Source organism: Grammomys surdaster, unplaced genomic scaffold (genome assembly GCF_004785775.1).
Source record: "Grammomys surdaster isolate TR1022 unplaced genomic scaffold, NIH_TR_1.0 97, whole genome shotgun sequence".
NCBI classification, from domain to species: Eukaryota; Metazoa; Chordata; class Mammalia; order Rodentia; family Muridae; genus Grammomys; species Grammomys surdaster.
Window position 1 is genome coordinate 18,148,492 of NW_021604576.1, and position 15,844 is coordinate 18,164,335.

A 15,844-nucleotide genomic window follows, 5' to 3' on the forward strand; every position below is an offset into this window, starting at 1 on the left:
GAAAGATTACAATAGATAATGAGAATTTGCTGATTTAATAAAGTTAGATGTCAGAGTGAAAATTTAGCAGGTTGAACACGAGGTGTTTATTAGCCTTGGCCCTCCCATGGTTAGGAAAAGGCCATGTCAGTTACAAGTCTTACTTCTTGGATCGCTAGTATCACAGATTGAGGCTCACAACTAGCTGCAGAGTAATTTGCTTGGAGTTACAGCTGTCAAGTAGGACTTTTGTTTGTACAGACATATTTTAAGGCCTTGGGAGTCATCAATTATATTTTGATAATTCGTGTCATTTCCTCCTAGGTGTTCTTATTGATGCCATGAGAAAGGGCTACTGGATTGTCCTAGATGAATTAAATTTGGCGCCTACTGATGTGTTAGAGGCACTCAACAGACTGTTGGATGATAACCGTGAATTGCTCATAACAGAAACACAGGAAGTTGTTAAGGCACACCCTCGCTTCATGCTTTTTGCCACCCAAAATCCTCCAGGACTTTATGGAGGCAGAAAAGTATGTAACATTTTTATCCAAAATCTGTTCATTACCATGTGAAATGGTAAACTCTTTGTTAGGAATAAGACATTTTGGTTTCTGGTAAAGGGTTTGGATTTTTGTGGCGAAGAAGAAGACTACTATTTGTAAATCAAAAGAATAGGTGCTTTTTAAAAAATAAGATTTGAATTAAAATGGTTGCCTCACTTCATTTCCTCCTGCCAACCCCTTCCATGTTTCTCCTTCTAATCCTTTCCATGTCTGCCTCCCCCTAATTCTCTCTCAATTTGATAATTATTGTTACATACATAGATCTATTATGGATAGATTAGTAGATTGATGCACAAATGCATAGATAAATCTGCTAAGTCTGCTTTTTGTTTTTATGAGAGAGGTGGGGGGAGGGGGAGAGGGAGAGAGAGATTGAGAGCTAACCACTTCCTATTGGACATTCAGTCGTGTGCTCATTGTTAGAGAAGGCTTCTCATACACACATACACATGTAGTATTTTATTTTGTACATTCTCTAGGTGCTGTCTAGAGCCTTCAGAAATCGATTTGTGGAATTACACTTTGATGAGCTGCCCAGTTCTGAGTTGGAAACAATTTTGCACAAGCGATGTAGTTTACCACCTTCTTATTGCAGTAAACTGGTTAAAGTCATGTTGGACCTTCAGGTATTTTATATCTTCATCTGAGCTTAAATTTAGTTGGAATATGTTAGTTATCATTGGTATCACAATTTGATAGTTTTCTCAAGCAGAAGTATGTCCGCCCATTAAATTTTAGAGAGTAAGGCTTTTGTTTGGTTGGCGAGTTTATTTTAATTGGGGGAGATCTGGTAATATCCATTTTTTGTGTGTTTTCCAATGGGCTGGGGAAATTTACCCCAGAGCTTGTGTGTACTATGCAAACTCTGTTACTGAGCTGTATCTCCAGCTCCCATTTTTCCAAATCAGCACTTGTATCATTGTAAATTTTTATGATATTTATTCTATATGATGATAGTTGTGTATAAGTAACATATACAATATGCCTGTCTACATTTATAATTTTTGCCAAAGGCAAACTACTTATTTTTTGACACCATTTTTGGGCTGAACATTTATAATCATGTATACTTAACACTTTAAACAATTATTAAATCTTTATATTGATTGCTACTCACTGTTAAAAGACATTTCGCTGACCAAAGTTAAAAATAAAAACAGCACTAATTTATAAACAGAATGTTAGAAGGCAGATAATGAGATTTCTATTTAGTAAAGCATTGGTAGTCTCTTCCTAGGACCTACCTTAACATGCCTTCACCAGCCATGGGTTTGTACATTACCAGGACTGAATTCTCTCCTGTGGAGCAGGCTTCACATCCAATTAGAATGTAGGGTAGTTACACCATTATCATGGCACTGTTGCATCAGTGGGTACATTTTGCATGGCAGGTCAGTGTTGTAGCATTCAGAGTCCACTGCTCGGTAATGCATTAATGATTTTTCTCCTCAGAAGACTGTGCAGGTTCCTTTTGTACTCTGAAAAAAACTAGTTAGTAGGGAGAAAGATTCCAGGCCAGTTCCAACACAGTTTCTGTGTCCTACAACCAAAGTATGTTACATCTTCAGTAGTAGGATTTTACCATCTAGTTATAGTGGACAACCAATGGCAGTTGCATGTGTTGTTTGGGGCCTTCCTTAACCCTCCTGACCAATGGCAAACCCATAGGTAGTCATCCCATACCTGGCACAGGTATTTTGGTTTTTTGTTTTGTTTTTGTTTTTATTAACCTATATTTTCTGAAGGGAGTATTGTTCACCCATGCAGATAACCCTCTGTTCAAATTCCTTGTATTTTTTATTTATATTTTGTAATTAATTTACAAAGCAGTTGATTTCTATGATTTTCATAAATCTTTAATTTCGGTTGATCCATCCTCCATTTGTTTTCCTCTAGCCTCTTGCTGTCTTTCCTACTTTAGCCCCTTTCACATCATGTATGTTCTAGTATGCCATCCCCCCAGTTTTCTTACTATTGGGATTATTCTCTTTTTCTGTATAGGAGATGGGATTTATTTATTTTCTGTAAGTGTACATTACTTTGAACATTTTTTTTTTCCAGACAATTGTAGTGATTTTCATTTCTGGGGAGTTAAATCTGGTAAAATGAGTTTGTTAATGAATTTTTATAAGATATATATAACGTATACTTTCTATTCCGTACAGTAAGAAACAGTTATTTATTTTTATACTTTATCAGTCCTACCGTAGACGTTCTTCAGTGTTTGCTGGAAAGCAGGGGTTTATTGCCCTTCGAGATCTGTTCCGATGGGCTGAAAGATACAGAATGGCTGAGCAGACTGAGAAGGAATATGATTGGCTACAGCATTTAGCCAATGATGGTATGTTTTAATATATAAAATTATTAGATGTGTTATTAAAACAAATGCTTTCTAAGTTACGTGTGGTATGTTCATTTTCTTGCTTGTTCTAGAAGCAGCTTCTCTCCCTCAGCTCTAATTGCTCTTGTGAACAGTTATCAGTCTGGCAGACCTCTGCTTCCTTGTGATTCTCTTGTTTGTGGCTGGCTCTTGCTTTTTCAGCTTTGGCTCTTCTGTAAGTCATGAATCTCTTGCCACCACCTGTGAGTGCTGGCATTATAGACCCTTTGCAGGAGTTATACAGGAGGTTGGTTCTTTCTTACTTTCAATGTGGTGACCAAAGATAGTTCAAACACTGGTTTGGTTATCTTAGTTTAATGCATGGAAAGAATTTAAATGCTATTTGCCATGAATCATTTTTGGGGGAACAAAAAACATGAAAGCATTTGTACTCTTCTAGTTTAAAAAGTACCAGCAAGTCATTATATAACCCTTTTATAATAAGTAGATTAAATCAGATTGGCCGGTGACTTGTTTTTCCTTTCTAACACTATGATGGTTTGCTTGGGGATTAGTGATTAGTCCTCTCATTACAGAGTGAAGGGACAGGATCGCAACTCAGGGATGATGGTTCTTTAGTATCTTAGTTCTGGCCACTTGTCTCCAAGCACCCTAATGGAAAAATGATGAAGTTGAAAAAGTCTATTCTATATAGCCATGATCGGAAGACAAGGCTGGGGCTGGGTGGGACATGGGACAAAAGTACACAGTCTAATGTCTGCAGTCTTCTCCTAGGAGCTAACCAGCTTTTGGAGAACAAGAAGTGAGTATAGTTAAGCAATGTTAGTCTATGACCTGGTTGATCTTTTTCTTAGAGTTGAACACACAGTATGTCTTGTCAGCTGTAAGGAAGTCTCTGTTACCTGAGGGTGCTTTTGAATCTTACCATAGGATATTTATCCATCAGATCTGTTGTTTTGAAATATAAGGTAGATTGCAGAAAAGGATGAGTCAGAGCCAAGACAAGCCATGGTGAACAAGATGGTGGTCAGCCTTCAGGTTTAGTACAGTGGCTGGACACTTCCGGAAGCTGTATTGGTTAAGGTGGTCATGGACAATCTGTTGATTATGATGCCCCTTTGGACCTCAGTAATACCAAAGTTCTATAATCCTAGCACGTAGACTGAGACAGGAGGATTTGAAAGAAGTTGAGCTATCTTGGGTGGCATAATGAGACTCTGTTAGAGGTGATAGATGGCATTTTTGTCTGTGTATGCACTCAGTATTCTCACATTTCACATGGAGTTCATAAGGATTGAGACTTAGCGTTACGTAGCGATACGTAGCTCAGGCCAACCTTAAACTCATAAATCTGCCTTGCATTTCAGAAGATTATAGGCTTGTGCCACCTGTAATACACTATTTCTTCTTTTCTCTTGATTGTACAGGTAACCATTTCTTCTGTCTTGTCCATGAGCTTTACCTACATGGAATCCTACAGTGTGTACACTTTGGGTTTTGACTTTCATTTAGTTATGTTATTGTGTATAGAGGGACTAAATCCTCTTTTCTTTCCTTAGAATGATAATACAGTGACTCATCATGCAGTGATGGCACAGTTGAGGCTCTCTTACTCATAGTTAATTTGGATCATTTAGTTGGGCTATTTGGAAGTATGTGATAAACACATTGTTAGGGCATGTGGCTCTTGCTTGTGGTTGGCTCTAGCATGTGGCTCTTCTTGTTTCCCAGGGTTCTTTAGATTCCCGATCCAGTGGCAGCAGTGGGTAACAGTTACTCCATGTCAACATACTTTAGTACCAGGTACTTAATTAATTGTCCCTTTATTTCAACCTTCAGGCTTCATGCTTCTGGCAGGCAGAGTCAGGAAGCAGGAGGAAGCGGATGTGATTCAAGAAGTCCTTGAAAAACATTTCAAGAAAAAATTGTGTCCTCAGTCTCTTTTCTCCAAAGAAAATGTTTTAAAATTACTGGGTGAGTAGACCCAAACACCATAGGAATATGAATCATATTGTGTTCATTAGAGCCTACAGTTTTCTTCTGCTTTGATAGGTAAATCATCTACCCAGACAAGTGTGTTCGAGTCTAAGTTCAGCCATATAGTGTGGACTGAAGGCATGCGGAGACTGGCAGTGCTGGTTGGCAGGGCACTGGAATTTGGTGAACCCGTGCTGCTGGTTGGAGACACTGGGTAAAGCTCTAAAACCATAGCTCATTGAGAAGTCCCAATTTACTATCAGTGGGATTGGGTTACATCTACAGGGCTGGGTGAAGTACTAAGAGGAGTTTCTCTTCTCTTCCTTATTGTGTTGTTCTCTTACTCCCATTCTCTCTCCCTCCCAAGCAAGATCTGTTATTTCTTTACCTTCATACTAAAAAGTCATTCATTAGGTATGGAGAGGAGTTGTTAGTGTCTCTTGGAGAATTTATAACAATTATTTCTTCCTCCCCATTGATTGCTGTTGGGAGAATTAAAAGACTGAATTGTGTGTAGTTGATGGCCTTTTGTACAAAGGATTTGAGAGATGCTGTTGTTCTACAGAGGAATATATAAACCTGCGTTGCAGGGTCCTGAGTTGGATTAGACTTGTAATGATGTCTCAGTGTGGCTCACCTCTTGCTGATACAATGTCTGTAGCTATGCATTTGGAATACCTGCTACTGCTTAATCTAGTCTATATTTCTAACAGGTGTGGGAAAACTACCATCTGCCAAATGTTTTCAGCCTTGGCAAATCAAAAACTATACTCAGTCAACTGCCATTTAAACATGGAGACATCAGACTTCCTGGGTGGCTTAAGACCAGTAAGACAGAAGCCAAATGACAAGGTTTGTATAGTAGCAAGTGTTGATATGTTTATTTAAAGAGATGTGGTTTGCTTTCTAGTTCAGATTTGTGTGTGTGCATATTTCATGGGCCTAGGCATATCTCCATATTTTTGTCCCTTTCTTAGACCCTTGCTTCTTGAGGATTATGAGTTTCACCTCAGACATCTAGTTCTATGTGTATTGAATTCCCTCTGCTTCTTTTCCAAATCATAGGAAGAACTAGACTCAAGACTCTTCGAGTGGCATGATGGACCACTGGTTCTGGCCATGAAGGAAGACAGCTTTTTCCTCTTAGATGAGATCTCGTTGGCTGATGACTCTGTCCTAGAAAGACTGAACAGGTGACATAAGTGGGGCTTGTCTTTACTGATAAATTTGTTGGCCTGGTTATGGCCTCCCCTGTTTATTAATACCCCATGTTTGGTGCATAGGAAGGGAGAGAATGTCTAAAGAGTTGCTATGCTTTTTGGCTTTAGGGCTCAGGTGGTTTTGTTTTATTTTTTTCACTTTTTCAATAATCAGAAACAATTGATATGGGAGATAGAGCTGAAAGCAAATGAACTTGAGTTAAAATAATTTTTTAAAACAAATTATATGCTTATACTTTATTACTTAATATTTGTAAATGAAGCTAGAATTAGAATTCTAAATTTGATAACTTTAAGGCATTTCCACAAGCTCAGACCAAATATTAGTTCTGATATAGTGGTACCCATTTTTCTCTCTTACTGAGGAATTGTATATTAAAAATATGCCTTGTTTATAACTACACTTTAGTTGGTAGTGAGCTTCCTGAGATTTTTTTCAGTCACCAAAGCCCTGTTTCCATTAACATCATGTAGTAGGCTCTTTCCTGTAAAGTTTATTCTGGATTGTACCCACTACTCCAGGCAACCACTGCTAACATTTTTTCTATAGCTTTATCTTTTCTGAGTCTTCCATATGAATGTTTTATTCTCTTACTGCCTGGGTTAATGATGTTGTATTTGACTGTGTTCTTGCCTGTGAACATGACCATGTATGGAAGCTTGAGGTCTGTCTTTGAGTCTGGAGCTCTCCAGTTTGACTGTTCTTTGCCAGCCAGTCCCACAAACCCAACTTAGTTGCTCGTGTTTGTACAGTAAGCCCTGTATCAACTGTGCTATCTCCCTACCCTGTTGAAGTAAAAACTGGAAGTCTGGACGCCACTGCCATTGGTCTGGCACCAGTCCTCTTGCCTCAGTTCCCAGTGTGAGCCACCATACCCACACAGCACTGTGATGGTACAGTGTGTTTCATTTGTGTGCAGCACTAGGCTAGGGTACTTTGTTCACCCCTTCACTGTTTGTTGGTATTTTTGTTATTTCCACTTTGGGGGTATTAGAAATGGTGTAACAGTGAACCACTGCATTTGAGACACCTCCTGCTATGATACTGAATTACCAGGGCAATGTTAAAAAAAAAATTGTAAGAATGTTTACATCCACAAAATATAATACATATCTTCCTTTTCTAATTTTTCTTTTAAAGATTTATTTATTTATTATATATGAATACATTGTAGCTGTCTTCAGACACACCAGAAGAGAGCATCAGATCTCATTACAGATGGTTGTGACCCACCATGTGGTTGCTGGGATTTGAACTCAGGACCTCTGGAAGTGCAGTCAGTGCTCTTAACCACTGAACCATCTCTCCAGCCCCCTTTTCTAATTTTTCTTCCCCATATTTTCTTTTAGTGTCCTTGAAGTGGAAAAATCTTTGGTATTGGCTGAGAAAGGCAGCCCAGAAAATAAGGACAATGAAGTAGAGCTCCTGACTGCTGGGAAACATTTCCGGATCTTAGCAACCATGAACCCCGGGGGTGACTTTGGTAAAAAAGAGGTAAAATTATTCCTGGGAAAGAATTTTGGTTTACTTTTTTTTTTTTTTTCTCAGACATGGACATCCATAAATGTGTGTTGTAATACATTTGAATTCTATTGTGGTTAACAGTTCAGTGATAGATTATAAACCCATAAAGTATGTCTATAATTATAATTATTATTGAGAAAACATGGACATTTCTATCTTTGACTTTTCATTCTGTCTACCCAAGATGTCACGAATCGCTGATTTGTTCCTGTGAGTTGCTCCCATTTGGTCTGACACGAAGTTATTCTGCTCTTAATCTCCATGTGTGTTTGTGTTTGAGACAAAGTTTCTGTGTAACCAAGCCTCCTAGGAATGCAAGTGTGTGCTAACATGCCCAGATAGAAGTTTACTTTCTTTAATGCTAGAGTGGTCTTATTAGTGATTTCAAGGTGTAAGTAGATGTCAATTTTAGCCATGGTGGTGCATGCTGGAATCCCAGCATTGGGAAGATAGAAGCAGAAGGTCTTCAACAGTCTTGAAGAAGCTAACATGGCCACATAGTTTTGTAGCTGGAACATGTTGATTCTCTATGAGTTATGTGCATCACCATCATTGTGATAAAGTTCCTTTCTTCAAAAGGTTGGGCTTATCATCAGGCAAGAACTACTAACCTTGTGGTTTTCAAAAGCTCAGGAAGCCATTTGATGGGATGGGCAGCATTGTGTGCCTGGTCAGGGATGACAAGAGGAAAAAAGAATGACTGTTTAATGATGCAGTTACAGCTCTTTACTAACTTGTTGGAAACCTAAAACATGAACATGGTCTTTTCTTTGTAGCTTAGAGAAAAAATGTCACTTCACTTTAGAGATCTCTTTTCAAGATTGTTTACATTCACTCATGCACATAATGAAGACACCTACACGTGGTGTACAAACCACAAATAAACATTTTTACATGAAAACAACGTTTTATAGCTGAACACACTTAGAACATTCTCACAAATGCAGTGTGCTCTAATAAGAACCCTAAGACCCTCTTAGTTAGCATTGAATCACTACTTGGCTAGACCAGTGTCACTACTTTCCTGTAGCATGTATGTTGAGCTCAGGTTCTTAAACTGTAGCTTGTTACCAAATAAAGAATTGTGTCAGTGAATGTGGAGATCGTAAAAAATTTGACAACATTAAAAGGTTTCTGAATATGTAAAGACCAAAAATGAATTCAGAATCAATGCATTATGATCCAGAGTATTCCTGGTAACTCTTACCATCTTGCCTCATGCGACTTTACTGAAGTCTTTGTTCTGAACACATGACATCCATGCTTTGTTCTATGAGTATCACTCACTCCTTCACATGGTAAGTGGCAGTGACACTGCCCGAAACACCTCTGCTCACATTTAAGACCATTGTGTGCTGTGAACTACTCTGTCATGCTTTTATTGCATGTGCAAATTGTGGGAATCCTGCAAAAAGAAAAACTAGTTTAATTATGGAAAACAAGGCATTATAATATTTTATAACAACCCCACCCACATGCACATACACAAAATAACAGCACAAACATTGTGTTAACTTGACTGCCAGGATAGCTTGCAGTAATCTAAAGTGGTTATCTTTTACATAAGAGAAAGCTGCCTTTTGCTTTTTGCTGTCTTAATAAAGGGAGGTAAGCTCCTAAATGAGCAGGTACTAAAGGAATTGGTCATCCTGAAAGGCAGTGTGTGTATGAGAAACACGAACCGAGGTGAGCTGCTCCTGGGTATGAGATTGTTCCTACTGCCTGAATAATATGCTAGGTAGATGATAGTAGCTAAGAAGTTGGTGACAAATAATAATGCCCCTATAGTACTGTAAACCCGTGTTATTAGTGGTTCTGATGACATAGGACAATAGAATGTAGGTAGTACAGAAGCTGTAGGACAGCAGGCACTAAACTAGTCTTTGTTGTGTGTGAGGTGAGATTCACTTGTTAACTTGGAGCCATGTAAATGGCATGTTCTTTTTGCTTAAGATAGTACTACTCTGTGTAACTGGATAGAAAGTGAAGGGAAGAATCTGTGCTTAAGAGGTAGAAGTCACATTTGACCAGTCCTGGAATCCTGTCTGTCGTTGCTACCACTTCCTCCCTGAGGCCATGATGTTCTGCATAACATTAGTAAACAGACCATGCAACATCTGTGAGGATCCTAGCCTTCAGTAAATTGTATCTGCTAACAGGGAATAAATAAGCAAGACATCTAGTGTTTGCTGGAGTCATTGTGAACGTTCCTTTAAAGTTCTAATTCACATTTGCCATTGTGTTCCTTACAGCTGTCTCCTGCCTTACGAAACCGATTTACAGAAATATGGTGCCCTCAAAGCACAAAACGTGAGGACTTAATTCAAATAATAAATCATAATCTTCGTCCAGGATTGTCTTTAACCAGAGTTGGTCATAAAGGTGAGTCTGTGGGTGGTGCTGGTGGTTATGGTTAGAAGGACTGTTGTTTTAGGAGTAATAAATCTTTTATAGAAAAGTAATTGTATGTATAGTCAATGTGTAATAAAAATGAAAGAGAGAGAAATAGGAGCAAAATACATCTGTGGGAAATAACGGCATTTGCCTCTTCTGAAAGTACCTTTTGACATTCTTTTCTCTTTCTATTTTCATAGGTTATTTGTATATGTATATGTGTGCATGTTTTACATGTATGTGGAGACGGACTGGAGTCAGGAACTGTCTTTTGTTCTACCTTACTCATTGAGGCAAAGTCTTTTAGTCAACTCTGTAACACATTAATATGGTTATTGCTAGCCAGCTTGCTGTAGAGAATCTCCTTGATCTTCTGAGACTGGGTTTATAGACAGGACAGCATGCCTACCCAGCATTTTCATGGGTGCCAGGGATTTAAACATCAGTCCTTAGCTCTGGATGGCAAGCACTTAAACCTCTGAGCAAAGTCCCTAACCCTTTTAATTTACAACTTGACAGATTTATGTGTTTCATAAATGAATCTTTTACTCTTTTCTGCTTTCAAAATTTCATTTTACTATAAAAAACCTTTAAGCAAAAGGAAATCAGAATGATATTTTAAAATTCCTTTTTCTTACTTTTTTTAAAAATTTATTTATTTATTTAATGTATGTGAGTACACTGTAACTGTCTTCAGATACACCAGAAGAGAACATCAGGACCCATTACAGATGGTTGTGAGCCACCATATGGTTGCTAAGAATTGAACTTGGGATATCTGCAATAGCAGTCAGTGCTCTTTAAATGCTGAGCCATCTCTTCAGCCCTGGTTTGGTTTTTCAAGACAGCCCTTGTTGTTCTAGAACTTACTCTGAAGATCAAGATGGCCTTGAACTCAATGAAGTTGCCAATTCTTAAAACATCAAGTCTGACCTTTTTTTTTTTTTTAAAAAAAAAAAAACAAAAAACCTTGTATTGGTTTAATAATATAGGTTTTAATTGTGGACACCAAATAGACTAAGTTGGACTCTAGATATGGTTCTACATTCATTCATACATACATTCATACAGACAGTTCTTTGCAGACCTATTTTCTTAATAATAGAGAAAGGAAGGATTTGTGCTTCTTTTGGTATTGTGATCTATGGACATGTTTTGTTTTTAAAACATATCCTGAAAGATGGTTCTGGAAACTAGGCAGGGTGTGTGAATCACCTCCACATTACTTGCTCTCACCTTGCTGTTTGAGGAGAAGCTGACACTGTAGTGATTCAGTAGAGGCGTGCTTTTTTAAAGATTAGAGCCATGGAGCATGGAGAGAGTACGACAGACATGCACAATTCCATCTGTCAGTGGCTCAGAGAGATACAGTGTAAAATCCTTGGCTAGGTAGCCCAGGCCAACTTCACGCTTGTGATCCTTCTGCCTCAGTCTTTGAAACACTAGAATAAGACCATTTCCCACTATTCCTGGATTATTCCTCGTTTTCAAATGTTTACTGTTCATTTAGAAGTTTCATAGAGAGTTCTCTACATTTCATTCACAGTGCGTTGGATCTTTAAATATGTACTGTGTAAGGATGTTCTTTGTTTTCAATTGTTTTATGATATAAAACTTTTTATAAGAACAGCCATTCAGTTCTTGAGACAGTTTTATGTGAAGCCTCACTCCATTTGCCAAATGGATTAATACCTAGATTAGAAGCATGTAGAGATAAATGAAAGAATTGAACTAATGCCACCAAAAAGGTAGCATTACTCATTACAATAGAAAGAACACTGACAAATTCTCTTAGGTCATGGTGAGCTTTATGAATTGGAAATATATGTAACTTCTGCCATAGTTTGCTCTTTATTGCTGTGATAAACACTATAATGAGAAGCAACTTGAGGAAGAAGAACCTTATTTGGCTCATACCTCTAAATCGCAATGCATCATGTAGATAAGCCAGGCAGGAACTCAAGGAACTTTGAGGTGGGAACTGATGCAGAGGACATAGGGGAATATAACGGGACACTGCCTACTGGTTTGTTCCTTGTGGCTTATTCAGCCTACAGTCTTCCACACTCAAGGGATGGCACAATCCACACTGGGCTGACCTGGGCCTTCCCACATAAATCAAAATGATTAGTAGACTTACCTACAGGTCAACCTGATAGAGACAGTTGAGACTCCCTTTTTAAAAATGACTCCAACTTATGTTGACTTGAGAAGGGGTGGGAGAGGGGGGACTCAACCAGAAAATCCCAACTATCAAAACATGAGAGCTAGAATCAGTACAGAAGAACAGATCAGTTGTTTTCTCAAGCAATTCCTTGTCTTCTTGGGTCAGGAATGATTATTTACAATAAAAATCAATGCTGAAGTTGTTTGTGTTTTCCTGATGTTACTGTGGAGTAACTTCACACTTAACCTGTTTTAGGGTGAGTGTGACTTGTCATCTAGGTTGTCCTGCGCTCAGCATGTAGAACAGTCTCACTTGAGCCTTGACTTAACTCAGTGCTAGAGTTAGTGTGTGCCATTCCAACTGCCTTATAAATGCTGTTTTCCTGTGTGTTTTCAGGGCAGCTTGTTAGTCTTGGGTTTTATTTTTATTGTAGTTTAACGGATTTTATTTTTATTGTAGTTTAACGTACTTCTCCTGACTTCCTTGGTAATATAATAAAAACTGAGTCCCTTCCTTTGCAAACAAAGCTTTGATGCACATTCACAACATTTTTTATGAAACTGAGAAGCAAAAAGACCTTGCCTCCTCACTGTTCTGGGATGTTTTCTATAAAAGTTTATTTTTGCTTTATTTTAAGGAGCTGACATAGCTGAGGTGATGCTGGATTTCATTACCTGGTTGACCCACCAGGAGTTTGGACGAAAGTGTGTGGTCAGTATCAGAGATATTCTGTCTTGGGTTAACTTCATGAACTCAATGGCGGAGGAAGCTGCTGTGAAAAGGCTAGAGACCATCTCTACTGTGACATCTTTTGTCCATGCCGCATGCCTGGTGTACATAGATGGAATAGGTTCTGGTATGTTTTCTCTTGGGGACAGTAGGCTTGACAGATAGAGGAAAGTTGGGAAAGGAAGCCAAACCAGAACCAGATCATATATTTTCAGAATCATTTTAAGTGTATACTTCCAACACTCCTCATGCTTTTGAAAAAAATTGGCACTTTTTAAAGGTAGACTAAGTCCTAAATAAAGTAAAGGAATCAGCCAGTGAGATAGATCAGGGTGGAAAGGCATTTGTTTGTCACCAGGATTGACACTGTGAGTTTGATCCCTGAAACCCACATTATAGGAGGAAAGAACTGTCTCCCACAAGTTGTCCTCTGGCCTCCATTCATGGGTGCAGCATATGAGTACAACCTCCTGCCCCGCACTAATACACACATAGTAAGTAAATAAAGGAGCTGAGTCTCCTGATCAGCTTGTGCTGGGTCAACAGCAGTTCATCCCTGAAGACACTGCTTTATTGGTGGCAGATAAATTGGAGAGACTGTTTGATGTGCATTCTTCCTGTCTTCCTCGGGGCTATTTTACATTGTAAGCTGTATGGAGTCTGTAGTTCTGCTGAGGCCCTTTTCCTCAGCAAAGGTTTGAGCTCTCGCTAATTACAGTGGGTTTGATGGTGCTAACTCCCTCATGACCTGATTCTCCTTTTTAGGGATAACTTCCTCTGGATTTGGTACAGCCCTCTTGGCTCGCGAAGAATGTCTGAAATTCCTAATAAAGAAACTTTCCAAGATAGTCCGACTGACAGAACGTCAGAAAGACGAGTTGAAGATTTATGATAGACTCAAACACAAAGAATTCACTAGCTTAGATGACCTTTGGGGAGTTCATCCGTTCTTTATACCAAGAGGTAATAGTAATTTATAATAAATAGTATTCCCCTCCTCTAGCTTATAAAAGTACTTCTGTTATGACTTAGTTTTGTGTGTGGCACTGAGGATTATTTTTCTCTAAATCCACTAAAGCTAGCAAGCCTGTAAACAAGCCCTGATGTTTTATAATGCATCTTCACTATAAATCTGTTCTATTTTTTACAAAAACAGGTTTGTGGACCCTTAAGAGCTGGTAGTTTTTCTGTCTTCCTCTCAGTGGCAGCTGCTATATAGCCTGGCAGTTGGAGAAACTCAGAAAATGGCTGTTGATTTAGCTAGGTAGATGAATTAGTGGTTAAATGATGAATGAGCTGTCAGAGACATATTTCACTTCTGATCCTGGCTCTCCTGATCATTAAATTGCCTCTGCCAAATATTTGTTAATTTGTGGTGCTAGGATTGAACCCAGGGCCTCTGGCTTGATTGCACATCTATTGCACTCTTACTTCTATGACTTATGTCAGGGTCATCTGTTTTCTAGCACCCTCTTCTCTGAGCCTGTGAAACATGGAGAAGAGCAGTGACACTCAAACATCAATTCTACTAAGGTTGTGTCTACAGATAGACCACAGATAGACCTGTATTTGTGGTGGTGTGTACTAGACACAACTGAGAAAAATATGTTATGGGCTTCAAAATTCCTGTAAGGCATTTTATAGATCCAAAAGCCGCAGAGTTCTGAAAGGGAATAAATATGTTCATTCCAGTAGTAGTCAGCTGATGGTGACTTACATGACCTGACTTTGCTCTTCTTTACTTAAGGACCTGTCTTAAATGGGCACAGTATTGCTGACTATGCACTCAGTGCAGGCACCACAGCTATGAATGCCCAGAGACTCTTAAGAGCTGCTAAACTGAACAAACCCATTCTTCTGGAGGGCTCACCTGGAGTTGGCAAAACAAGTTTGGTGGCTGCGTTAGCAAAGGCTTCAGGAAATACCCTGGTTCGAATCAACTTGTCAGAGCAGACGGTAAGCTTAGGTGTCCTAAAATGCACATGAGATGAAGAAAGGGAAGATTGTCTATATCTGCTCATAGTTTCCTGACGAGAAATCAGGATTCTCAGCACCAAAAGTATGTCATGTAGTGATATCACAGAAGCATCCAGACTAAGTCTTCTGTATTCTTCATAGGTAACACCTGCAATATTCTTCCTTTCATTTAGATGTTTTAATTCTAATTTTCTGTTGACAAAAGACTACTCATTTTGGTGTATAATGTATCATTTTTATTTATTTTTTCTCAGAAACCTTAGAAGTAAAGTAACTTTTTCAAAAAGTCTCATTAAATGTGGGACAGAAATGAATGGTGATCCGAGAGTGAGGCCTAGGCATTGTTGTCCTCCAACACTATTTGTGTTGGAGCTCACCAATTAGTCTCCCAAAAGAACTAATAATCTGAGCATCTACTGAAGGAGATTGCTATTAGGTGCATTCTTATCAAAATTTGGAGGGGGGGGCATGCTTGTACTCCTGCTAAAGAATGTCAGGAGTGGTTGGGACATCTAGATTCAATTTCCATCACTCCAGAAAAAAGGAGGAGCAGGAGTATTGTCTGAAGTCTACCCAGCTATTTATCTTTTCATATTTAGGGTTTTGGGTTCCAGGAGATTTAGTTGTCTCCGGTATTTGTTTGTTTTGGTGTTATTTTAAATTTTTTTCTTTTTTTTTTTTTTTTCATTTGTTTTTTGTAATGATGTGGCCTTTGTTACAGGACATAACTGATCTGTTTGGAGCGGATCTGCCTGTTGAGGGTGGCAAAGGTGGAGAGTTTGCCTGGTGTGATGGCCCCCTGCTGGCAGCTTTGAAAGCAGGCCATTGGGTTGTGTTGGATGAGGTGAGCATCAGTGCCAAGATGGGAATCACTGATTGATGAGAGCAGGCGTGTTAGTGGAAGAGCGCATGGCACGGACAGACAAGACTAATAAAAAGATCCTTTAATTTCATATCCAGTCAGAAATT

At 38.8% G+C, this 15,844-nt stretch overlaps 1 protein-coding gene across 1 annotated transcript in view; it reads left to right on the plus strand.

Annotated features, from left to right (window-relative positions):
* Positions 1-15,844, plus strand: part of Mdn1 (midasin AAA ATPase 1) — a 120,310-nt gene that overhangs the window by 38,436 nt on the left and 66,030 nt on the right. The window contains exons 25-37 of the mRNA XM_028779868.1: positions 304-512; positions 1,025-1,171; positions 2,745-2,886; positions 4,726-4,860; positions 4,939-5,077; positions 5,577-5,715; positions 5,929-6,056; positions 7,434-7,578; positions 9,861-9,990; positions 12,807-13,025; positions 13,664-13,861; positions 14,646-14,854; positions 15,597-15,719. Of these exons, the coding sequence (XP_028635701.1) occupies positions 304-512; positions 1,025-1,171; positions 2,745-2,886; positions 4,726-4,860; positions 4,939-5,077; positions 5,577-5,715; positions 5,929-6,056; positions 7,434-7,578; positions 9,861-9,990; positions 12,807-13,025; positions 13,664-13,861; positions 14,646-14,854; positions 15,597-15,719 (2,063 nt within the window). The remainder of the gene's footprint in view (positions 1-303; positions 513-1,024; positions 1,172-2,744; positions 2,887-4,725; positions 4,861-4,938; positions 5,078-5,576; positions 5,716-5,928; positions 6,057-7,433; positions 7,579-9,860; positions 9,991-12,806; positions 13,026-13,663; positions 13,862-14,645; positions 14,855-15,596; positions 15,720-15,844) is intronic.